Source organism: Chelon labrosus (genome assembly GCF_963514085.1).
Source record: "Chelon labrosus genome assembly, chromosome: 16".
In the NCBI taxonomy this organism is placed as follows: Eukaryota; Metazoa; Chordata; class Actinopteri; order Mugiliformes; family Mugilidae; genus Chelon; species Chelon labrosus.
In genome coordinates, this window is record NC_140349.1 from 1,112,635 (window position 1) to 1,138,707 (window position 26,073).

At 43.5% G+C, this 26,073-nt stretch overlaps 2 protein-coding genes across 2 annotated transcripts in view; both read right to left on the reverse strand.

Annotated features, from left to right (window-relative positions):
* Window positions 1-1,740: 1,740 nt before the first annotated feature.
* Window positions 1,741-6,766, reverse strand: tnfrsf11b (tumor necrosis factor receptor superfamily, member 11b). The gene is made up of 4 exons (XM_084563202.1): window positions 6,725-6,766; window positions 6,007-6,400; window positions 4,760-4,936; window positions 1,741-4,391 (listed from the first exon to the last, which is right to left on the reverse strand). Exons 1-4 carry the CDS (start codon window positions 6,725-6,727, stop codon window positions 4,078-4,080), a joined length of 888 nt encoding a protein of 295 aa, XP_084419328.1. The 5' UTR covers window positions 6,728-6,766; the 3' UTR covers window positions 1,741-4,077.
* Window positions 6,767-23,721: 16,955 nt separating this feature from the next.
* Window positions 23,722-26,073, reverse strand: part of LOC311500933 (venom phosphodiesterase CdcPDE) — a gene marked incomplete at its 5' end in the record, with an annotated part of 42,402 nt that continues 40,050 nt past the window's right edge. Inside the window, 2 exons of the mRNA XM_084562571.1 lie at window positions 23,722-24,070; window positions 24,858-25,014. Coding sequence (XP_084418697.1) covers window positions 23,897-24,070; window positions 24,858-25,014 — 331 coding nt within the window. The 3' untranslated portion in view covers window positions 23,722-23,896. The remainder of the gene's footprint in view (window positions 24,071-24,857; window positions 25,015-26,073) is intronic.

Sequence of the window (26,073 nt, forward strand, 5' to 3'; positions counted from 1 at the left end):
GAGATGACCCGTTTGCGTTGTCTGCGAATTTGATGATGATATTCTACAGTCATACAGTGTACAGAGCGTAGTGGAGGCTGCTCCCGTACTGAGGGTTAGGGTTGTGAAATAGACCGGTGGGGAGTTTGGGGTTTAAGTGGAAACATCTGTGGGTGGTGCACACCTGAAACTCGCATGACTAGGATCTGTAATGACTAGATACTCACTCTCCACTGGCTAAACTCAATAAACACAACGTTCCTGACTCACTGAGACAAGAACACATTAATGTAGTATACGCAGGTTAGTGCAATGAGGAATGTATAGATTGGCACACCCAGAAAACAACACAACCCATTTAAATAAGGCACAGGAGAACCAGCTCTGCCTACGCCTGAAGGATAAAGGTCAGTCCCTTGAGGACAACAGTGTCCACATTTTAGCCATTTGTGTGTTAGGGGATTGGGTTGCCTGTGATGGGGGGGTAGGACCCAAATGCAGGACAGAGAGGGCTGAGGCAGGAGTTGGCGAAAAAGGTATTTAATGAAAGAAATCAAGATAAAACTTAAAGCGCTGCAGACATGGCGGGAAAATCCAAACTTTGCGTGACGAGACAAAAACTATGACGGGACATGAACAATGAGTAACGAGACTCATGACATAAAAATGAGGTATGGGACAAATATGACCTAACAGAGAACAAAGGGGAAGGCAGGGCTATGTAAACACACATGGGCGGGATGGGGGGTGACGAGAAACAGGTGAAACAAATCAAGACGGGGAAGACAATCACAAAGGCGGGAAGATACAGGAAGGGACACCAGACAGGAAACCAAGAACTGAACGAAATACAAGAAACAGAAACACATGACACTATGTCAAACTGGAAAATCCTCCTCTGAACAGGACAGGTGGATCAAGATGTAGTATAATCTGCAACGTCTGGAAACTGGAGCCTGTGGACATGAAGGCCTCTACTAGAACCCCAACCCCCCACCAGTCTGTTAGAGCTGAAGGAGTTTTTGTTTTTTGACCTACAGTGACTCGGATGACTGAGAATCTTCACGTCCACAACTCACACAAAGCAAAAACAACGGGTGTTGATTAGGGAACTGTGCTGTGGTGCCGTAAGTGACAGGCTGTAAATACGAGGACTTCCCCGTCCCGTCCTGAAGCAACTGGAGCATAGCAACGGTAAGAATGCAAACACGAGGCATACAGGTTATGTAATGCAATCACAGCGGGCCGCTCACATTTTCCACGTGCTTCACGGCGTAACCAGCAGGAAATCCAACAACAACATTGCGTAAATTTACACCTGAGGACATTCCAGTGCATGCAAACCAAAAGTGTTGTTAAGGGAAGGAAGTTGGCGCTTGAAGGAGTGAGAAAATGAGAAGTCACATAAACAGCTGGCATGCATTTATTATCCTTCCAGGGCTGCAGGCTTGTTTTTCACAAATGACATGAGACAGTATGAGACAGTATTTGTTTGGTTTTAAGTTGCACAATATCCCATATGCAATACATAGTCTGGTGGTTTAAAGTAGGGAGGCAGATAGACAGACTGACAGGTGGCTCACATTGCTTCACATTCTGTTTATTGTGGTTACTGAAGGGCTTTTCCACTAGTTATCCAAAGTTCAATAAAAATAAAAACTGTGCAATAGAAACCTCCATGGTACTTTATTGCATGTGGGGAAAAAAAGAAGCTTTGTTGCTTGACAACTATTTTTCAGCTGTTTATTTGTCCAAAGTTCAGACCGTGCTGCAGATTGATGGCAGATTAAATCTCAGTCCGCCTCCCCTTTTAAAATGTAACATGGATGTCTTCCTTTACTCCTTGTCTTACTCCTTGTCTCCTTCCTTTGCTACCCCCTCCCAGAGCAGTGGCTGCTCCAAAACGGCCCCATACAACAACCACCGTGCTCATTAATGCATAAAGTTTGCATCCACACATAACTGAGATCATGAAAGACTGGTTATGTAAATGTATTGTAAGCAACACAAGATGTATAACAGATATTAACAGCTGGACTTTAATCAACCATTGGACAGCCAGTGACAAGACAAGACAAATAAGTTTCAGGATACTGCACGTATACCGCACGAAGCACGACACGCAATTGAGCCCGAAATTCGGCCCGATTCAAGAAATAGCCGCACGAGTGGCAAATCAGCTCAAAATGAGCCGACAATCGCACAGTGTATGCCCGGCTTTAGTGGTTAACGTCGGTTTCAGGTCACGCTGGACGGAAGCCCCTATGGTCCAAAAGTGCCTGCTTCGTAACACAGAGAAGACAAATTTATGAATGGGAAAGTGAAAGTTATGTAACGAAACCATGCTGATACTGTCTTTGCGCATTTTTCAGTGGTTACACAGAACTTCGTGACCTTTACTCATGGGTATACGCCTTATACCTGCGTATCACGTAGACTACACCACTGTTCTCGTCCTCAAAGGAGTGTCCTTTGTCCCTCAGGTGTAGGTGGACAGATGAATCCTCAATTCTGAACATGATGTGACGAGACTATTGATGGAAGCCGCAGAGATCCTCTGTGTTATGAGAAATAGGATCATTTGTGTAATTCTTACTTTACAAATTACAGATACGGCCGATTCACACAAGATTAAGATCACAGACGACCTCTGACATTATTACAAATTACCTGAGGTCCCAGATAAAACTAGTCCTGGGAGAACAGGGTTTTTGATCTCCTCTGATACTCCAGCCACATACGGGGACGACAGTGTTTCATCCCAGATTTGGAGAGATTTGTTTAGATATGCTATGCTTTTACATTTTTAAGTTATGCATAACATTTAAGCGGGAAACGTTAGAGGCCCAAAGATTGAACTTTGAGGAACTCCACATGTCCTGCTGGCTCATTCAGGCCTTGAACGATTTTAGGATCTTAGAGTCCAGTTTGATTCGTAGTGGTGTATTGTCAGCCGTTCAAATCAGGTAGATCCATCTTAGGCCGAAGGTTTCCTACTTATTTCATTGCAGTTTTGATGCACTGTGTAGTTTTTAATGATGAATATATTTTGTGTGTTTATACGCCCCGGTCTTAAAGAAATATTTCATCTTAGCTGTAATCAGTGATTGACCTGACACAGGTCTTTAACAAGAGTAGTGAAGTCTTACCTCGTTATTTATCTCTTTATCTCACCATGTCTTCTAATTTTCTGTTAATTTTCTTTTTTTTATAAAGTCCATAAATAAATAAATAAAATCAAAAGAGACTACCACTGGTTACATGTTTCTTCATTTTTATTGGTGCATCATCCAAAGCAACATGACTTGCAGAAACTGGTATTTATTCTTTACGTATAAAAATAATGAACACAACTTCCATCGCTTGTATAAATAGCAAAATAAATTAATAAAGACTTCACAACTGAACTGTTACACAAAACTACAAAACCTTTGAAATTGGCAGAACCAACGGATGCTACATCGACTTTAAACTGCAGGCACAGGAAGAGGTAGATATGCTGTGGGTCAACACTTTTTGTTCTTTAAAGGTAAAAACACCTTCTTTTCTGAATATTGTGGTAATTCTGCCGGTACCGTCTCTTTGTACCTCTTGCTGTAACAACCAGTGCAGCATTGTCTTTGTGCAGCAAATGTGACTACAGCTAGGTACCGAAAGGTCTACACATGGCATCACAAATGTAGTCCTACAAAAACAGTTGTAGTCAGATGGACGTTGTAGTTTATTAAATCTGCATTCTGCCGCAGTCCTGTCAACCAGCTGGTCTGAAATGAAGCGTCCTTCGAAGCATGTTTACCCTGTACTGCGCATTAGAACATTTATTTATGTGGAAATACATGGCTGAACGTCATCTCAAGTCATTTTTGGAGTTTTTGGGCCATTGTAAGAAAAAGCAGGAGGAGAAAAAAATAAAGCAAATGACGATAGAAGTACATAAAAATGTTCCTTGGATTCACCGGGTATGTACCAACGCCTGCATCTACGCCTGAGTACATCTCAGATAGGGCAGCAAATATCTAAACTACACAAGAGAAAACAAACTCAAGACCAGTGAACGTTTTTGCAATAATATCTATTCTACCTCAGTCTGCAGCGTCATTAAACAACCACCTCGTTCCCTAAAATAGAAAGCTGAGCATCAATTCTCTCCAGCTTGCACTTTAGTCTATCTCCAGCATTCACTCCTGTTTTGGTCAGTACGGTTGGAAGCTGCCGGATCTGACTTGGTGACGCAGAGGCTGCCCACGTGTTGATCCGCGCAAGAAGCTCCGAGTTGCTAATGTCTGAAGGTATGTGTATGTGTGTGCCGTCCTGCGATGGCAGCCTGTGCACGATTCTACGCAGCCGCTTGTTGTTGAATTTGTGGTGAAAGAAGAAAGCTGGCAGGATTTCTCTGAGGTATTCGGCTCCGTCTGCAAGATGTAAAGAACAAAAACAATCAGCACGGCGAGCAGAGGCTGGACACGAAGCAGTAACAAGTCATTCTGCCTGGTGTGGAGCAGAGACATTCAGTCGCTTTTGCTAAGAGTAGAAACTGAAAGAGGAGCGATACGAGAAGTGAAAGCATTTTAGATCTCTGTGCTGGGTCACAGGGTCAAGGATTTATGTTGTGAATTACAACTTTGTCTGAAATGTCCAATGTGGCTCCGAAGTGAATGAATAAAAATACATTTGGCAAAGAACTTAACGTCTGTGAAGGTTCTCAGCCATCCAAAATAACTGGACCTATAAGAGTCCAGCTGCCCTTGTCTCAAAGATTATTTTTAACTGGTGAACCTACCTTTGGGGTTTGCAGACTCTGCACACTGACTGTCGTGCCAGCTGGAGCCCCTCAGCAACAGCTGCATGCCTGCACCGCTGCACGTCCTGTGAGCCGTGCAGTTATCTACAGCAGAGGAAACGTCAGAGAAGCTGCCGTTGGTGCAAGCGTGACACACCGTGTCGTCATCAGGTGTACCTGCAGGAGAACACACCAAACGTTTCGCTTTAATGAAAATGTTTTATCCCCAGGGGCTCATCACAATCAGACTCACGAATGAAACACACTTTGGAAATTCAAGGGCAGGGGAGGTTAATATCCAAATGCCAAAAAAGGCTTTGACAGCAATCCATCTAACTCTTCTGGAGCCCAATGAAATGACCCGACGTTACATCTGAGCCCTGCTCCAAATGTTACAGATGCAGAAGTGGGGCCTGAGAAGGAGGATCGGCCCACAAAGTTTATGTCCTCCGCAACAACAAACACTCCATAAACTGGAGACTGAGACCCAGGCTGCTTCCCCCTCGCTCCTCGGGTCATAATCACCGGCTTCAGCTCATGTGTCACTAAAATCAACATGACACGTTCAACATCTCTGTCTGCATCAGTGCTAGGAACTTAACACCTGACTTTAGACTTCCTCTGCTAGCACAACAGCTGTCACATATGGAGGCTGTGTCCATGGTAACGGTATCAGTTCAACCTTTAGAGCAGGGGTGTCAATCCTATGGCATGCGGGCCAAAGCAGGCCCGCCAAAGGGTGCAGTGTGGCCCTGGGATGATTTTCCCAGTTTGTCCAGTAAGGTTTACTGTGTTTTTGTTCAAAGCAATGTTGTGAAAACGTGCTGAAGGCTGCAGACATCATGAGCCCCGTTACAATCAAAAGGCTTTCATCTGAACCTGAACATTTCCAAAGTATAAAGGGATAAATGAACTTTACACCTTAATGGCTCCCACTTCAGCTCGTATGCTGTGGTGAGTCAGAAAATAATATCTAGATCATGACGAGTTGCTTTTATCATAAAGTGAAAATCTGTATCAGTTCCAGAAACCTGTGTCTAAATGTTAAAGGTTAATTTAAGAAAATGAATTATACACTGTGCAGTAAACACCACTAAACCACTAGGAGTCGCCAACGTCTCATATTTGCAAATATCAGCCGGATACAGCGCACCTGACAGCAGAGACTCGTTTCTGTTAGTTTAGAACTAATAGAAACTCTGACCCCCCCACCCCACGTACACGGACAGCTCTGGTGGTGATCCTACCTGCGGTCAGCACCCCTTGCCCGGACGGACACTCGCTGTGGCGGACGCACATGTCGTAGTCCTTCCTGAAGTAGTAGCCCGGCTTGCACTGGCACTGGCAGTCCCTGCTGGCCGTGCACTCGCTCTTCAGCACCTGGTTGCGTCCGCACACGGAGCAGCGCAGGCACTTGGGGATGTGGTTCCACACCTCCGTGAAGGAGCCCTGCGGACACTGGGCGCAGTCGCTCTTCTGCGTGGACGAGCAGCGGGCGCGCAGGTAGCTCCCCGGCGGACAGCGGTCGCACGTCACGGCCACGCCGGTTGTAGGGTCCGTGTCTTCGAAGGTCAGGAGAGGCGAGCCGGCGCCGAGGACCACAGCCATGTGCGACGCCACCAGGAGGAGGGATAAGTACATCTGGAACGAAGGAAGGAGGGACGGAGAGTTAAATGTAGAGCAACACGGAATATAGGACATCAACACGAGAAAACAGAGAATACGAGAAGGAACATAAAGACTGGAGAACTGAAATCTGAAAGCAGGTACCTCTGAACAGTTTACAATCCAAAATATCATCTACAATTAAATATAAAATGAACAAAGAAAAATAAAAATAATCCAGATTTCGCATTTCCCCCCATTCTGGTGAAAGTCACCATCATGTCTGTGTCAGTCAGCTCCTCTGACAGATCCAGACGCAGAGGAGGCGCAGCGCAGCGCAGCGCACCAGTCTCCACCTACCATCGTAAATCTGTTGTGTCTGTTGTTGCAGCCTTCTGCAGGAGGATGTGTCTGTTAGGATGGAGCACGCTGTCAGCTCACAGCCCTATTTATGTGGTTCCCTTCTCTAAACCTCCCTCATCACATTCAGTGGAAAAAAACGAGTCACCTTTGAGTTAATTAATCTCCATATCCATCACAGCCAGCGGTCTGAACTTTAGGAGGAAGCAGAAGATGAATGAATTCAGCCCAAAGACATTTGAAGCTTCTGTGTGTGTGTGAGGGATGACTCTGGACTGGACTTAGTGTCACTGGAACATTTTTGGTTGTTTGGTTGTGAATTCATTTCATTATAATTGAATTTCTAATATTCAGTTATTTTATTATTATTGTAATATGGCGTATATAGATTTTTGTTTTCCTATTTTATTTCTTTATTTTAGTTTTATTTATTTATTTTTTGTTATATATTATGTATGGTACATTGAGGGTCTGTACATCACTGCTGCACAGTGAAATTTCCCAGTTTGGGATTAATAAAGTATCTATCTATCTATCCATCTATCCATCTATCTATCTATCTATCTATCTATCTATCCATCTATCTATCTATCTATCTATCTATCTATCTATCCATCTATCTATCTATCTATCTATCTATCTATCTATCTATCCATCTATCCATCTATCTATCTATCTATCTATCTATCTATCTATCTATCTATCTATCCATCCATCCATCCATCCATCCATCCATCTATCCATCTATCTATCTATCTATCTATCTATCGTTCTATCTATCGTTCTATCTATCTATCAGTCAGACACTATTTTCATTCATAAATTGTCTCATTCTGTCTGGATATCAAGCCCAGTCTGTATTTTTTTGTGATTCTCAGTGATAATTCATTCATTCATCTTCTGTACCCGCTTATTCCTGTTAAGGGCCGCGGGGGTCTGCTGGAGCCTATCCCAGCTGTCATTGGTCTAGAGGCGGGGGTACACCCTGGACATGTCGCCAGTCCATCGCAGTCTCAGTGATAAAATGTGATTTTAATGTGATTTCATTTTCAACATTTCAGCGTGATTCTAAAGGCGTGGCTATGTTCCACTCCAAAGACCTGAGCGTGCACATCTCTCTGACTTCATTTAACTCATTTGCTGCCTGGGCTCTGGGAAGTGCCGTCTAAGAATAAATTTTAAATTTCCCACCATCCTCACTGAAACCTAAGACCACGCTCCCAAAATAAAGCGGCACAGATCCTGCTCATCCCTTGACATCACCCTCATGATTCAGGGCCGAAGACTGGAAAGTCCTGCTTCCTGTGACTCTTAAGTCAGATGGACGTAAGTTAAACATGATGACCCCTCCTCTGCCGTAACTCAGCTCTTCTGACGGCGCTGAATCTGCTTTGGGATGCATCACCAGCTGAGATCTTTTAGATGAGACATCTCTGAGTGGTTCCGTTAAAAACTAGGTCACACTTTCCCCCACTCCCCCAGTTTATTCACGTTTTCCCTTTAAAACCAAAATTACAAAAAAACATAAGAATAACAAATGACTCCACTATAAAATAAAACAACAACTGAAACCTCTTTTACCACATTTGCTGAGACACACCTGCATCTGACCACATCAGTATCAGTGACACTGATGGGAGTATCAGTGAATACTACAGCAGTGTTACTTTGATGACACCTTGTGGACAAAAAGTGTCCATGGTCTGTTTTGTTTTCTCTTTCTGAGGCAGTATCACTCCAGTTTAAGGTCAGGTGATTCATTCAATCACAGAAGCCACAGAAACTTGCCTATGATTAATCTGCCTGTCAAGATTCAATCAGTCACGTGATTATGACTGATAATCTGACGGCAGAAGAAGATCCCTCCAGATTAAAGGTGACATCTCAGTCCAAAGGTCATCAATAACAGCCTGGGAGTCTCGTTCTCTAGACTGAAAAACCAGCCCTGCAATTGTAAAAGATTCAGTTTCAGAACAAAACGACTTGAGGAGAATTTGCTGTTCAGGAAGACAAAGAAGGGTTGATTTTAATTCTTCAAACTTATATTCAGAAATACAGTCATACTGCCTGTCTCCCAATCTTCCAGAAGCACCGCTGTGGTCTGAATTTGAATTATACGGTCTAAAGTAATCCAGCATGTCTCCTTCAACGAGGTTAATGAGGGTTATCAAGGCAAATAAAGGGGAATGAGTGGTAAATGGTTCCAGACTGACCACGTGCTGCAGGAGGCGGACAGGGAATGAAAATGAAATACCAGTAAGAAATGTGCGTTTTAATGTTTTTTTGATTTTATTCCATGAAATCTGAAGATGAATCCAACATGTGCAGTCCAGGTTTTGTTTAAAAAGATTCTTGACTGATGCTGTGTCGTAGTCCACTTGCTTCTCTCTAGAAAGCTGCAAAAGGAAAAAATAAATAAAAACTGTCTTTGCCGTTGTCTTTCATCAGCCTCACCCTGACGTTGGCCACTCGGTGGAGGGAAGGAAGGAAGGAAGGAAGGAAGGAGGCTGAGGACTAGCGAGCGTCAGAGCCACCAGCCAGGAGAACATCAGGAAGATGGGAGACACCTCCAAAGGTGGTGGAGATCCTGGCGATGGGTAGTGGAGGAAGGAACATGAGAAGCTTCAGAAACACCCAGGGCTGAAAGAAGAACTAGAGAAGTATAGTTCAGTCCGTCTTGAGTCTTCCTACCTATCGAGTCTCTTGTGTGGTTCTTCTTTTAGTCTTCTGATCGTGTTTAGTTTTGACGTCCTGCCATGCCGCTGCAGCACCTTGTGTCCACCCCGTTGTGAGCTCCAGGTAAATTGCCTTAATTTGGCTTCACATGTCTTCCAGTCACAGTTTAAATACATGCTGCCTTAGAAATAAATGCACTTTGATTTTGTTTAAATTAAATGATGACTTAAATGTTTCCAAAGCCCAAACTCAGTTTTAACCACCTGATTTCTGGTAGATCTGGTCAGCACTGGTCAGAGTAAGATGGTGTACAGTCACTGAACTGACTGATGGCTTCTCTAGTCCAGTTGCTTAGAGATAAAGAAATGCATACGGCTGCATCCCAGAAAGCTGGGATGTCGGATGTATCCCTCTTGGAGTTTACTAGATGAGACCTCAAAGCGGTCCAGGAGAACCAAGTTGAACATAAACAACAAACATGGCCGACCACGAAGAGATAATATTTGTGAAGTTACTGACGATGATTGAGTTTGAGGTCTCTCCAAAGTTTTAACCCTAACAAGCAATACGTTCTGAAAGCCAACGGTCGACGCTCAACAGACCTCCTCTCTTTTTGTCAAACCCGGACGCCACCATTGTTCTGTGACGTCAGGCTGCTGCATCTCAGTGAAGATGGGGTAGATCCGGCTTCAAGTGGTATTGCAGAGCTCTTCTCCTGGGCACTGGGATGTCTGAAATTTCAGATCTCCCAGTCTTCTGGACCACAGCATAACCTCCTACATTCTGACTACCAACTTGAGACACGAGGATGGAGTTAGGTTGCGACGTCTGCACTCGTTTCACATGTTTTATTTTTGCTGTGTCATCTTTCCACTGTCGCATTCAGGTCTGACTGCCGGTTTCAGGTCTGGTTTCAGACCAGATGTGGTAAAGTGTCTTGAGACTATTTGTATTGTTATTGACGTGATGTAAATAAAATTGAATTGAATTGAATTCATCTTTACCTCTGGGTATACCAGAAGGAGACCAGAAGGCTTTAACTCTGTTACTGTTATAGAGACGTCTGTACCTCGAGGGCCGGGTTTCTCAAGCTCCACCATGAGGGACAGGAAGTGACGGGGACAGATCCAAATAATCATTTCTTAAACTTGTTTGTAAAACACTGAGAGATTAGACGTTCCCATGTACAAAGATTTTGGGGAAACATAACTGTTTACATCTGCTGTGCTGTCTGCAGCCATGGCAACCGACTTATCATTCTTATTTTAGAGGAAAATTAATGTGCAGCCGATGAGGTTTCCCACCCATTCACTCCTTCACACTTTCACTCTGACTCTCACTGCTATAGAATCCAAGCTGAATCATTGTGTCTGTATGCACAGTAGCAGTTGTAACCCACAGCCAGAAAGCACAGGGTGAGCATTCTGAGGTTCAGGATGTGAGCTAAAGTCTAAATCAGTGTGGAGTCTGCATGTTCTCCCTGTGTCTGTGTGGGTTCTCTCCAGGTTCTCCAGCTTCCTCCCACCCTCCAAAGACATGCTCGTTAGGTTCATTGGTGATGCTAAATCCAGGATGTACCCTGCCTCTCGCCTAGTGACAGCTGGAATAGGCTGCGGCCCCCCCAGCCACCCTCCAGAGGACAAGCGGTTACAGAAAATGAATGAAGAATGAATTCCTCATATATTAGCCGTCAATCCTCTCAGCTGGAGTGGGATTTGAAAAGCACGACAGCTGCTGACAGCAAGAGTTCGGACAGCCAGGATTTCAACACAAGTTCACTGGAAACGAAGGATCCCAAATGTTTGTTTCATGTCACAATCATCACTATAATTCCACAGGTGCAGTAACATTTACTATTTAATATTTCCATTAACCTGCTGGTAATATTTCACTGTGTCTGCCTTTTATTTTTTATTTTTTTATTTTTTTTTTTGGAGGGGCGGCAACATCTTCTGATTTGGACATGCGGGACATGTTGACATTATTTACCCTCTAGTCTAAGATTATGAAAGACTTGGATATCCACGGTGTTTTGCACGCATATTGCAACACCTGCCTTTATCCAGAAAATCGTTGAAGGACTGAAAGAGGGAGGCTGTGTGTGCTCGGTGTGGTACTCACCTTCATCGGCCGCATAAACAGCTACTGGTATTTATCAGAATACGTTTGGCATTTTCCGGTTCCCAAAGGTGCTGGTCCAGAACCAGTTGGTTCTATGGACCGAGACACAGACATGCACTTCAGTTTAGTTTAGTTGTTTTGGAGGATGGCACAAATGATTCTTTGAAACTAAACCAAATCAACCAAGCATGCCTTAAAGACGTAAAGACCTGTAATGTTCTACTCTTAGACTCAACAGAAGTCATATTTGGTCCTAAACATCTCAGAGATTCATTATCTAATCACTCAGTCTCTTTGCATGGCATTACCTTGGCCTCCAGTACTACTTTGAAAAACTTTGGTGTTATATTTGACGAGGATATGTCCTTTAATATGCATATAAAGCAAAGGACCAGGACTGCCTTCTCTCACCTACGTAATATCGTCAAAATTAGGGACATAATGTCTCCGAGTGATGCTGAAAAACTAGTTCATGCATCTGCGTCTTCCAGGCTGGATTACATTACTGTCAGGCTGCCCAAAAATATTATGAAATTCTTGGATATCTGCATGGTATCACAACACCTGCCTTGTTCCAACTCACTGTTATTAGCTGTATAAACAGCTACTGGTTTTTATCAGAACACGTTGAATGTTTTGTGCGTCAAGCGTCCGCTTTGTAAACAGGCGCTCAGACAAACCTAGTGAAATAACCTCTGACTCACAGTTTGTGTTCCAATTCCTAAAGGTGCTGGTCCAGCACCAGTTCTTTATAGACTTAGTTTTATGGACTGAGGTTTTGCAAAAGACACAGGCATGCTCTGAAATTGAGTTGAGTTGTTTTAGTGGATGTCACAATCAACCACTGAGACCCAGACCGTTTATACCGCCTACAGAGTGAATAAATCATCACTATTCAGATGACCTCCGCCCTGTCCCCGGGTTCGAATCCGTGGGCCGACTGGGCAAAGACGTGCTGGTTAGGTTCATAGGTGATTCTAAATTGGCCGTAGGTGTGAGAGTGAATGGTTGTCTGTCTCTCTGTGTTAGCCCTGTGATAGACTGGAGACCTGTCCAGGGTGGACCCCCGCCTCTCGGCCCGATGGCAGCTGGGATAGGCTCCAGCAGACCCCGCGACCCTTAACAGGAATAAACGGTTACAGAAGATGAATGAATGAATGAATGAATGAATCCTCTGGAGAAAATGTAAAACTTTACAATACATCAAGCTAAGTCATCCAGCCAGCCAAGAAATCTTTATTGGAAATGCTGTGATGCAGAGATGGACTCATAAAATGAATCATGATTTTTGTAAAAACATTGTACGAGTCATGTGTTCGTCTTCGAGACGTTACTGTAGCTGCTGGTGTCGTCGGACACATGTGTTCTCCAGTCTAAAGGACAGGAGGAAAAGGTCAAATAAACGAAAACAATAAATCAAGGTAAACATCCTGGGAAACACCTGCACTAAACATTAACCGACCCCTAAGCGTCAACTGACTGATGTAATCTCCAAATAAACCCCCAACGAGGACCTTTGAATCTTCATCGTTCAGATGTGTGCTGACCAAGAACCAGCCTCTTATCTGTGTTTACTACACGTATCTGACGTCACTGGACATCACCTTGTCCTCCAATGGCATACTGTTGACATCAGTCCGCCTTCTTTGTACCACTAGCGTGACACAGTGTTATTAGCCAACCTTAGACTGTATGGGTGACTTAAAGGTTACGAGAAGTTACATGAGCTGGAAAACAGCATTTTCCTGGCAACAGAAGAAACAACAGTAAATAAACAGATGTGACATGGAAGGCGTGGGAAGGTCTGAGGCCCAGAGGTTAGACTAAAAAACTTTCGTTTCAACATCTGATGTTCAGCGTTCTCACAGACGTTAGAAGAAAATGTTCTGCGGAGGCCCAAAGAGGGCATATATAAATAAATACATTGTGAAGGGAATTTTAGTTCCACAGCTATGGAGGCACGTAAGAGACAAAAATAAATGTTTTATTTCAGACTATTATCACATTCATTTACTTTCCAACAATATTCCACAGAAAAACAAGAACGCAATTCCTTCATTCATTCATTCATTCATCTTCTGTAACCGCTTGTCCTGTGCAGGGCCGTTGCTAGGAATTCTGGGCCCCCTGAAAGAATATCGGCGTGGGCCCCTCTACCCCATTCATTGCCACTTTTTTTACAACTGTGTATTATGATGTTTTTTCTTTGTTTTTCTGTTGATGCCTGGTGTATAATCACTCAACAATGAGTTAGAGTATTGTTATGTAAATTATTCCCATTTCTCTGATTTGGAACACGTTATTACACCTCTGATTGCATATATCTTCAATTAACCACTTAACAAATAGGTAGTACAAATCTTGTTGGAACATTTAACTTTTTTGTATTTCCAAATGTCCCACCATAGCTGACACATTTTTACAAGACCACATTTGAACACATCATGATAACGTTATTGACCTTCGCCTAATGCTCATAATTACTGAGTAGAACTTGAATGCGTCATAATACATTTCAACGTAGCCTGGTAAGTGAGCGGGTGCTTGGTGCTGACTGGAGCACTGTCCGACAGTAATATGTGTCAAACACACAGTCCGCTGTAGATAGCCTCCACATTAGTAACGTTCAGTTATCTACACTAGGAACCGCTGCTCTACAATGAACTGGCCACTTCCCGCCTCTCACCCGATGATTGACAGCTAACGTAAGCTACAGCCCCGTCAGCTACGCGTTACAGACAATAAATGAATGAATGAATGAACAAGAGGCGCCCTCGGTAGTTTTACTCTCACCATTCTTAGAAGAATGTTGATGTCCTGGGCCCCTGCTCTGTTGCTCCTAGCCCTGGCCTCCCTCTCTAGTCTTTTCTAGTCTCCAGATTTGTGTTTTTTGTTCCATCATCTTCATCTCCCTCGCTCCCTGTTGGAGTTCGCTCGCGCTCAATTCGAACCGCGGTGTGGACCAATCCATTTTTTAAGAAGGGGCCAACCCTGGACAGGTCTCCAGTCTGTCCCAGCTGTCATTGGTCTGGGGGGGGGGGGGGGGGGGGTCCACCCTGGACAGGTCTCCAGTCTGTCCCAGCTGTCATTGGTCTAGAGGGGGGGTCCACCCTGGACAGGACTCCAGTCTATCACAGGGCTAACACAGAGAGACACTCACACCTACGGCCAATTTAGAATCACCAATGAACCTAACCAGCATGTCTTTGGATGGTGGGAGGAACCTGGAGAACCTGGAGAGAACCCACGCAGACACAGGGAGAACATGCAGCACTGCATGAAAAGTGTGATTTTCGTCAGTATGTGGCACTGTAGATTGTCGTGAAAGTTCAGGTTAATGGCAGTTCACGGCAATTTGCAGGCAATGCCAAAAACTGCCATGAATGGTCGGAAATTGACGTGGGCCTTGCTTGGCAGTCATCCCCCATGACCCCCCTCCTCCTGATTCTAGGGGAGGCCAATTCAAATGCAAATCAGGGTTGCAGGGGGAGTTTTACCCCAGGTGACATTTTTCTAAAAGGTAAGAAAATCTCTGGTACAAATAGATCAGGCTCAGTATAGCCTAATTATAGTCTCTTAAATTTTAGCTTAAATTGATTTATTTAATGAAAGTATGCTAGATTACTGTATATGTCATTAGCAATGGCAAATGTTACACAACAGAAAAAAGAAAATGATACACAACAGAATTTATTTGAACAATTAGTTTCAATCAGCCTTTGCCACAAAGGTAAAATGTGCATTCCATGCAAACAACATTAGAATCAGAATGAGGTCTGCAGAGATCAGTCTCCTAGATCTCAAACACTGTGCATAGTGGCATGACTACAGTGACCTTTTCTTTGGTCTTACTTAGGGGGTGCGCGAGATGAAAAATGCAATGGCGGAGAAGAAGTTATCTTCTTCTACGCACCGTATATGCACAACTATATCTGTTCCTGAGCCTGTGCTCTTTGTTATTTATGTTGTGGGTCTTGTGTAACTTTATTACAATTTAGTTAAAATTACTGGCGTTCTAACTTTATTTCCAAAACCGCTGTTATGATGACGTCGTTGTGTTAGCTCCACGGTCATTTACAGTTGCTGCAATTTTTGTTCAATTCTGCTGAAAATATTATCCATATTTCCCCCAACTTATCTGCTTTCTGCCTCTGAGCCTGTCCTCGTTCTCTTTGCTCTTAAAAGTGGAAGCTTGTGCGTAACTTTGTTTCATTATATTGTTATAAGAGCAGCGTGGCTCCTTTAAGGGGGTAGTACAGTGCGCATGTGCGACCGTAACGCGTGTGTGTGGATGGTAGAGCGAGAGTAGAGCGAGTGCGCCGGTGAATGGAAGTAACAGCGAGACTGGTTAGCACAGCTAGTAGGGAATTTAGCAATAAATGTCCAGTTTATGTCATAGTTGTTGGTGAATAAAGGCTGTCGCTTCCTGACCAATGGCTGGACGGCGTCTCGCCTTCAACTCGCCTTCAACTCCTCTTGGACGCGATCAACAACTTCCAGGCAGTCCGCAGACTGACGAGAAGAAACTGCTGGTTGCTATCTGTGGATTATCTCGTCAACTTAATCGAGTTGCTGCCGAGATGAATGAGCAGTTAACTCAACTCAGAGATACGGTAAACTCCAGGTTGCTGTCCATAGAGGATAAGTTGGCTGCTCTGGAGTCGAAAAACTGTGCGGGAGAGACTAACTCTAGGAAGAGAAGACGGGTGCACAATCAAGACTGCGGTAAGAATATGTTCGATGACTGCTAGCTAAGCTAAAAGTATCCTAGCCTAAAACCAAAGCTATGAGTAGCCTAGTAGCCTTGCAAAAGAACAAGTGAGCAAAACCAGTGAAAGTTGCTTTATTAAAGTGTATTTTTCTGTCTTGTAATTTACAGGAAGCAGTAAATTACTGCTACGCCGTCTTCACAACTCAGAGACCAATCGCATGCGCTACGAACCGGAGCAAGGGTAAGATTTAAGCTTAAATAATATGCTTATTAACTTATTTACTGTTCCCCCTTCCTTGTTTAATGTTACTGTGGCTTACGTTTGATTTTCATTCATACCACTCTCATTTAATTGTTTTCCAGCCGCCTGTAAGACCTACTACGAGACAGTAGGGCCTACGCAGGAACTTCAGATATAACCAGCATGAATTTGCATCGCAGGCGGAGGCTGCGAAGAGTTCAGCTCGGGGTCGGTCGAGAAGAAAGAGGGTAAGACTTTTTTTGGTGACTATTTTTCTGGTGCATTGATAGATGTGTTGTGTTCATATGCAGTGCATCGCACAGTACTGATTGTCTTCATTGATATTTTTTACAGCTGCTGGAAGCGAGACAGAGCAGAGGACGAGGTTGAACTCTGGAAGTCCGCCACCGTAGACCTGATGTCTGATGAGGAAGACGGCGTTGTTGGCGGGGTGTCTGGATGGATTCTGAACTCTGTACCACGCTGCAGTCCCGTTTCGAGGCGACTCCGAAGTACAGAGTCACGCACCATAGGCGTCAGCAAAACGGGCCTCCCTCAGAGAGAACACCGCCAGCAAACAGCCAGTTAACAGAGCTGTAACTTTTGGGCTGCTTGTGAGCTACCCATATGTTGTGTGGGCACCTCACTTTGTACATAGTTGTGTGTTTGTTTTGATAAAGCTCTTCCTTCAATAAAGCTCTTTCTTTGCATAAACATGTTCCTAGCAAATGTTCTTTTCCTCAATAAATTCATTCATGTCCTTGATGGTAATAATAGTGTAGTAGTAGCCTAGGATAACAATGACATGAATATACAGCATAATAACATATCATATAAATAAATTAATAAATAAATAAATATATAAATAAATAAATATATATAATATATAAATTATTATTGAGGTTTACATTTATTATGAGCCGGTGTGACCAATGTGACAGATCTGCCAACCAATCACGAGTGATTTTACTCGTTTGAAAGTTGTGGTTTCATCCAATACTGACTAAGGATACTCAAGCCAGACCTGGCCAGACACAGTTTCGCTGCATTCATATGCTAATTAGAACCATTAGCGAGATCTCACACGTCATGGTACGTTAACGACAATTTGTGGCACAGACAAACGCGACGTTCGCGGGTTGCAAATTGTCATTAACTGCCGAAAATTAGGGAGATCTCCGGGCGTTTACGGGGACGAAAATCACACTTTTCACCCAGTGCAGACTACACACAGAAAGGAACCAGTCAGCCTGGATTAGAACCTAGAACCTTCTGGCTGGGAGGCATCAGTGCTAACCACCACACCACTGTGCCACCCAAAAGCAGTGAAGTTGTAATATTAGTGGTTTTTTGGACTGTAATGACTCCATGTCTTTCATCACTTGCGACTCCTTTTTCTTTCTCATTTCTCTTAAATAACTGTTAGATTACAAAATGGGACTACCCCTTACTATCCACCATGTGAGTCACTCATGTAATGTGTAGCTCACTGGTTTTGATTTTACTTGCAGTCTCACTCACACTCATTAATTTCCAAATCTTCCAGTGGATAGTGAAGTCAGTCTGGTTACAACAACTGTGCTCATTGTTGGTTTAAGTCAATGGAATTCAAATACGAAGAGCAAGAGACACTGAGTCACCTGGCCAGGATTACACTAATCCACCTCATCGTTAGTGGTTTTTTTCCTCTGGAAGAGGTTTCTTGTTTCTGCAAAAAGTCCTGCTGATGCGAAACAGAGAATGAAAGAAGACTTTGTATTGTACACTAAATTGCCTAAAGTATTTTCTCATCTGCCTTTACATACATATGTGACATCCCAGTCTTAATCCATTTGGCATGACGTGGGCTCACCCTTTGCAGCTACAACAGCTTCAACTCTTCTGGGAAGGCTTTCTACAAGGTTTAGGAGTGCGTTTATGGGACGTTTTGACCATTCTTCCTGAAGGACATTTGTGAGGTCAGTCACTGTTGTTGGACCAGAAGGCCTGGCTCTCAGTCTTCACTCTAATTCATCCCAAAGGTGTTCTATCAGGTTGAGGTCAGGACTCTGTGCAGGCCAGTCAAGTTCTTCCACACCAAACTCTCTCATCCATGTCTTTATGGACCTTGCTTTGTGCTCTGGTGCTCAGTCATGTTGGAACAGGAAGGGGCCATCCCCAAACTGTTCCCACAAAGTTGGGAGCATGGAATCGTCCAGAATCTCTTGGTCTGCTGAAGCATTCAGAGTTCCTTTCACTGGAACTAAGGGGCCAAGCCCAGCTCCTGAAAAACACCCCCACACCATAATCCCCTCCTCCACCAAACTTCACACTTGGCTCAATGCATTTAGACAAGTACCGTTGTCCTGGCAACCACCAAACCCAGATTCATCCATCAGATTACCAGATGGAGATGCATGATTCATCACTCCAGAGAACACGTCTCCACTGCTCTAGAGTCCAGTGGCGGCGTGTTTTACACCACTGCATCAGACGCTTTGCATTGTACTTGGTGATGTATGGCTTGGATGCAGCTTCTCAGCCATGGAAACCCATTCCATGAAGCTCTCTGCTCGCTGTTCTTGAGCTAATCTGAAGGAAACATTTAGTTTGAAGGTCTGTAGAGATTGACGCTGCAGAAAGTTGGCGAACTCAGAGCACTATGCTCCTCAGCATCCTCTGACCCTGCTCTGTCATTTTACGTAGCCTGACACTTTGTGGCTGAGTTGCCGTCGTTCCCAGTTGCTTCCACTTTGTTATAATACCACTGACAGTTGACTGTGGAATATTTAGTAGAGAGGAAATGTCACCACTGGACTTGTTGCATGGGTGTCATCCTATTACAGTACCACGCTGGAATCCACTGAGCTCCTGAAAGTGACCCATTCTTTCACTAATGTTTGTAGGAGCAGTCTGAATGACTAGGTGCTGGGTTTTATACACCTGTGGCCATGGATGTGATTGGAACACCGGGATTACATTATTTGGATGGATGAGTGAATACTTCTGGCACTATAGTGTATGTGTGATAAGCAAATTACTCAGAGAAAACTGGAACAGAAAAAGAAACCCAAGCCAATGATTCAAATTAAATTTGAACTGAAGAAGCAGCATATACCACACACCACCGCACATGAACAAACTCTCATATTGTAAACCTTTGGCAGCACATGCTTGGAGGAGATCTGGTTAGAGCTTGGTTTAACGCCCTAGCCCTAACAGAGACCACGCGTTGATTGAAGTTTATTGGCAGACGGGACTGAGAGAAATGATGAACGGATGAGAATGGTCGAAGAGGATGGGATGAAAGGGACGAGGGGATGGGATGAAAAGAGCTGAAGGGAAGATATGAAGGGGATGCGTAAATGGATGATGGTAGAGGTACCCAGGTAGTAGACAGAAGCTTTGGATCCTTGTCCCCCTGGTTCCTGTAAGGAAAGGTGGAAGAGGAAGAAAAGAAAAAAAGAGAGCAAGAGAGGATTAGGCTGACATGGGGTCTAGTTCCTGAACTTGAGTTATAATAACTCCATAACATTTGCAGGGGCACGAACCTTTTCCTGTAACAGAGGTGAGTTTGGATGGGATCAACACATCCTTGTGGCAACATGAACATCCACATATTTTAACCAAAGCTACGGAGGATTAGAAACGTCTGTGAATCACCAGTTCACGTAGAGAAAAGGGAGAAATGCCGTCTGTTCCAACAAAGTCATTATATTTAATCATCGTTAGATTTTTATAGTAGTTCCTCAGGGTGTGGTCACAAATGTATTTTGTCCTGATCCAGGGAGTAATTGCATGGGCTCCAGGAAATACGGTGGTGACGTTTAACGCTGTTCTGTGGTTCCTGTGAACAACATGTTCAGTTTGATCAAGGTTCCAGGTTTTAATGGATACACTGAGAATCACCTGTGTGTGAAGGTTCTCAATCATCCAGGTCATGGTACATCCAGAAGAGGCTGAAAACAAGGTTGTGTTCTTAGTTCTGAAACCACATCCAAAAGAGAAGACAATCTAAAGATCTAGAATGGGTACAAGGACTTATCCACCCGGCAGGTTATTTTCCAAAGACTCTGAAGGTCTTAGTCATACCACCTTCTCTAACCACTCCCAGTTCATTTGACTTGTGTAATTGATTTCAACAGCTCAAATGAAAACTAGTGTATGTGTGTGTAAACACTCTTGGTTTCCTGATCAATGGTTAAACAGTTTCAGTATGAGAGTTGGTTAGAGTTGGATGTTTGTGTTAATTCAGGTGTGATAGGAGCTCTTTTGACTCTGGAGGTTTATTAATTAACTTACTGTGCTGACTAGCAAGCTAGAGTTAGAGAGTCCAGTTCAGGTTTTACAGAACCAACATTATGAGTTTGACATGTTGACATATGGCAACCACAGCAACTTCCTGCTGCTCTGCGCTAAATGTGCTGACATCGACGTTTTGCAAATATGCAATGAATGTGAAACCCTCTTTTAACTCCTCGCTCTATTTCCATACTCTTTAAATGTTTTTCCACTCGGCTCGTCATGCCTGCTCATGTGTTTTTTTATTTTTCCTGGCCCATGCTTATCTTCCTCCCCAGAGCTAGAACATGGCGACGCATGTTGTTAGGAAATCATTTATCAAGCTGCAAATGGCTCTTCACTGTGACTCTGTTTACTGACTGGACCCTGCAGCCCATCTAATGGATAAAGCCGTGGGTTGGACGTCCCATTAGTGCAATAGATTTATCGTGACTGCAGACTTTAAGTGCTTTTACTGAAGCGTGTCCTTTCATCCATGCTCACCGACTACTCCTCTGCTGCGATGTGCTGATGGATGAACAAAGCACCTGAATCTTGCTTCAATTTCTCTGCAGCTGTTTATCGTCCGACGGCTGGGATAGGCTCCAGCAGACCCCCGGAATAAGCGGGTACAGAAGATGAATGTTTATTGTCTGGAAAGACTTCCAGGTGGCACGCTCAAACACCTCTCCAGAGTTCATGAGTTCTCCCTTGAACTCTTTCTCTCTGTGAATCTGTGACAAGGAGAGAATGTAACTAGAATGAATCTCAGTCATGCACATAGCAGTACAATTAAAGCAAATTGTAGTTGTCATGGCAAGTGGAAATATATTCCTGCAGACAGCAGGTATCTCAGCTGCAGCACTGCAAAGTTTGCCAAGTTAGAGCAGGTATCAACATTCCCTGCTGTTCAATTCTGACTAATGAGGTGACAGGCTCTGACATTTAATACAAAATAACGGCGGAAAGTCCAGTTTGATCAACGGCTGCCTCATCTTGCCTTTGGAGAAGTGTTTAAATGCCATTACCCCGACGTGTCTTCGTGTCTGGCAGACCACCAGAGTTGTGTTTGCATTTCCGCCATGCATATAAGGAAGTGAATTCAGCCATGGTGAGACACTGACACAAGTCTGTGCACTGACGCCCACGCCCAGGCCTACGTTAATCTGGAGTCAGTACATAAAAGGCTGCGTAATCCAAAGAGGAGGGGCCTCTGTGGATCAGCCCACAGATACTTGATCAGTTTGGGATCTAGGCCAGGTCAACACCTTGAAGACCTGCGAAGGTCTGACAGGTGTCTGAGGTCTTCATGCAGCACGGGAATGAACTTGCATCAAATTTCGAACAGAACAGAATAGAATAGAATATCCTTTACTGTCATTGCAGAAGAAGGTTATACGGTGCAACAAGATCTTGTTTACAGCTCTGCAAGATGCTCAGCACAGTATCTAAATCTAAGTCAAAATGGAATGGAACTGAACAGACGTATGAGTATAGATATGGGTAAGCAATAGAAAATATGACTATGGACAAAATGCAGAACATTTTTGCAGAAAGTCAAACATGTGCAGCCTGATAAACCTGACATGTTGTCCTCAGAAACTCTTCACTCTGCATCTTTAACATGTACAGTGAGTTTTCTGATGGTTAACATGGCATCGTGTTAAAAAGCTTAAAGAGAGCGACGTATTGAAAGAGGGTGATGAAAACCACACTGAAAAACAGAATGACTCAAAGCCGACACATGAGGTACTCCACTCAGAGGTCGTCCTGCTAATGTGCACAGTGGCTGCTCCAACATGAGGAAACCTTTAACAATCAGTTTACATTAGTGGCATAAACACATGATCTCATCGACAACAATACACTCACTAGAAGACCCACTTCTGAAGGTTCCTGCCGCCAGGCATGATGCCAAACTCTAAATCCTGAAAGTCTGAAGGGTTTGAATTCTTTGAACGGAGCTCGATTTTAAAAATGAAAGAGACAACCGGAGCTACAACCTGGCATCTCAACAGAGAAAGATCCTATTCCAGAGAGTTTAGTCTGCTTTGTTGGATGGTGGTCAGAGCCTGGGAGGTGTTGTGTTATGATACTGAGTTTTGGTCTTTCTTTTGTTTCTTGTTGTGATACTGTGATGACTTTCAGTTTTTATTCAGTCGGGAGTTTCAGGAATGTTCTTTCTGTCTCACTTTGAATCGATTCGTACCGCTGTGTCTTTCACTTTCGATTCTCTTGTGTGATTCTCCTTTGTCCATTTTCTCTCCTGTACCTGCCTTTATCTCTAGTTGTGTTCCTACCTCCCTTCCTTCTGTTCTCCCCTTTTTCAATCAGTCCTGTCTTTACTTCTCTTGGATCGCCCTCTTTTTGTTGAACCTGTGTTTTTGGCTTTGCCTGCTCGATCTGTCCTCATTAAATTATTAACTTCACTTTGTGTTGTTCATCCAACCTTCCTTGTCTTGGTGTTTGCGTTTCAGACAAGAACTCAAAGACTCTCTTGAGAAGATGCTAATGGTCATACTAATGGTCATACTAATGGTCATGCTAATGGTCATGCTAATGGCGGCAGTTTGATTTCAAATAGATTTCCATGGAAGCTCATAAAACATTCTCTGATAAATGAGAATTAAGAGTAAAGGAAACAACATTTCTCCTCATTCCACTGAATAAATCATTGTGATCAATAGCACAATGAGGTAAAAGTTAAAGACTGAATCTCCATTCATAGGTTTCAGATCTCATTAAGAGAACGTGTTGGTTGAATGATAGAAGTTTAGCTTATTATGTTGTTGTAAGTTAAAAGATTGATCAACTCCTCAGAAAATAACCAATGGATCGACCCAACAAAAATAAATAATTGATTAAAACATATAGACATTTGTAGCCCAGAGTTTTTTTTAAATATATGTCGTTTTATATAAAATAAATGTAAATGACAATAATAACTGATGTTGATGAACCTTTATTCATCCTCAGATGATACAATAGATTAAAAATCATGTAATACGATTAAATAAGATGACAGTAAATAAATACAGAGCATCACTTAGACAACAGATACATTCAGGTCAGTGCAGACAAATGCTTCAAACTCAATTTAAAATGTTGTTCAATGTGTTTGTGGACAACAGTACAAACACATACACATGTATATGTATATGTTTCATTGTTGTCTGTGGATGGTGGCTGTGGGGCGGGTCTTGACCCTCAGCAGCTCTGGGATTGGTCGTGTGCTGCCCTGGTAAAAGTCCAGTCCAGTGATCCACTCGACATCTCGGACTCGTGACTGGTGAAACCACATGAGGTCTTCCACCCAGACTGACTCGGCTTCTGAGCTCTGAGGGAGGAAAACAAAACAGAAACGTTTTAATACCTAAAGACAGAGGGTTGGAGCACGTCCCGAGATAAACTGCATGCTCTCTATCAGCCAGGACTCTTTGAAACCTGCTGCAGATATTCATTGTCTCCAGAGGGTGCATCCTAATGCTGTTGTTTAAAGGCCAACATCTGACCAGAGCTTTTACCTCTTAGAAATATCAGAACTAACCAACCAGAGCATGAACACTTTGGGTTCTTATACATCCAAGATGTTGGATTTCATTCACCTGCAACTGGCTGAGACTTGCACCTTATTCGTCCCTCAAGCTTTCTGTTTACTTTTTAAAACATCTTCCCAACTAACGTCCCAATCACAGTGTTGACTGTTAAAGAGAAATTCCAGTGACTATAATCTTTATTTTGCAGGCTGTATGAGCTTCCGAGCAGCCTCCTATCTATGCTGCCACTCAAATGAACACAAAGGTTTAAGAGAAGTCACATCACAGAGAATGACGTGAGGACCAGTTTTGTTTAACATCCTCTAATGGGAACAGAGGTTCTTTGTCTGTATCCCTGTCATAGCACTGGTGCTTTGATTCCTCCTGTGTCAGTAAAAGTCATGCTGGTACAGACACAAAAGTAAAACACAGCTGCTTTGTTTGGGATCACTCAGAATGAAAGGCTGCCTTCTAGTGTATCTGCCTGGCCCGGCCCTCTGCTGGGAAATGAGGACTGTAACAACAAAACCTGAATACAGCTGAATCAGCAAAGCAGCATTTTAACGTCACGCCATTGTCAAGCCTTACTTTGCAGTTTTCAGAGTTTTGGGGCCGGTGAGGCAGCAGGAAGGACACGGTCTGCAGCTCGCCGTCGCAGGTGCTGACCGCCTGGGCTGGGTCCTTGCAGCTGGTCATCACCACAAAGAAATGTGTAGGGATGGAGATGTTTGTACCGGACACAAACCTAGGGTGAAACACAGTCACATTACAAGAGGTTTCAGTTTGAGGTGGTGTTTTCATGACCGTCCCTGTAGATGGGCTTTTTATTTCTGCAGCGCTTCTGCAACACAATGACAAATCTACCCACTCGTTCGCACTCAATCACACAGCAGACAATAGCTGTGTTTCAGACAATAGCTCAGTAAAGACTATAGAGCAGATGTCATTTCTGCACATTCATTCATTCATCTTCTGTAACCTCTTGTCCCATTCATTCATTCATCTTCTTGTCCTCTTGAGGGTCACGGGGTGGGGGAGCTGGAGCCTATCCCAGCTGTCATTGGTCTAGAGGTGGGGTCCACACTGGACAGGTCTCCAGTCTATCACAGGGCTAACACAGAGAGACACTCACACCTACGGCCAAATTAGAATCACCAATGAACCTAACCAGCATGTCTTTGGACGGTGGGAGGAAGCTGGAGTACTGACTAAACCTTCTGGTTTCATGGACAAAGCGAAATCTAACCCTGAACCACAATTACGCTGTCCGGCCAAAAAAAAGTCATCACCTGGATTTAACTGATCAAACAGGTAGGAGCCTCCTATTGGATAATTACTGCATGGGTGATTATCTTTCAGCTGACAACAAGTTATTTAACCCCAACTGATGCAATGAGTAGCTTCTCATTTCTTCAACAACCATGTCTAAAGACACATCCTGTGGTCGTGGAAAAGATGTTAGTCTGTTTGAGAAGGGTCAAATCATTGGCATGCATCAAGCAGAGAAAACATCTAAGGAGATTGAAGAAACTACTAAAACTGGGTTAAGAACTGTCCAAGGCATTATTAAAAACTGGAAGGATAGTGGAGAACCATCGTCTTCCAGGAAGAAATGTGGTTGGAACAAAATCCTGATTGATGGTGATTAGTGATCACTTAAACGTTTGGTGAAATCAAATGGAAGAAAAACAACAGTAGAACTCAGGGCTATGTTTAATAGTGAAAGTAAGAGCATTTCCACACGTACAATGTGAAGGGAACTCAAGGGATTGGGACTGAACAGCTGTGGAGCCTTAAGAAAACC

Coding starts and splice junctions, on each gene's coding strand:
- tnfrsf11b (XM_084563202.1), bottom strand. Junction 4,937..6,006: donor GCAAGGGGTGCTGACCGCAG/GTAGGATCACCA, acceptor GTTCTCCTGCAG/GTACACCTGATGACGACACG. Junction 4,392..4,759: donor AGAGTCTGCAAACCCCAAAG/GTAGGTTCACCA, acceptor TACATCTTGCAG/ACGGAGCCGAATACCTCAGA.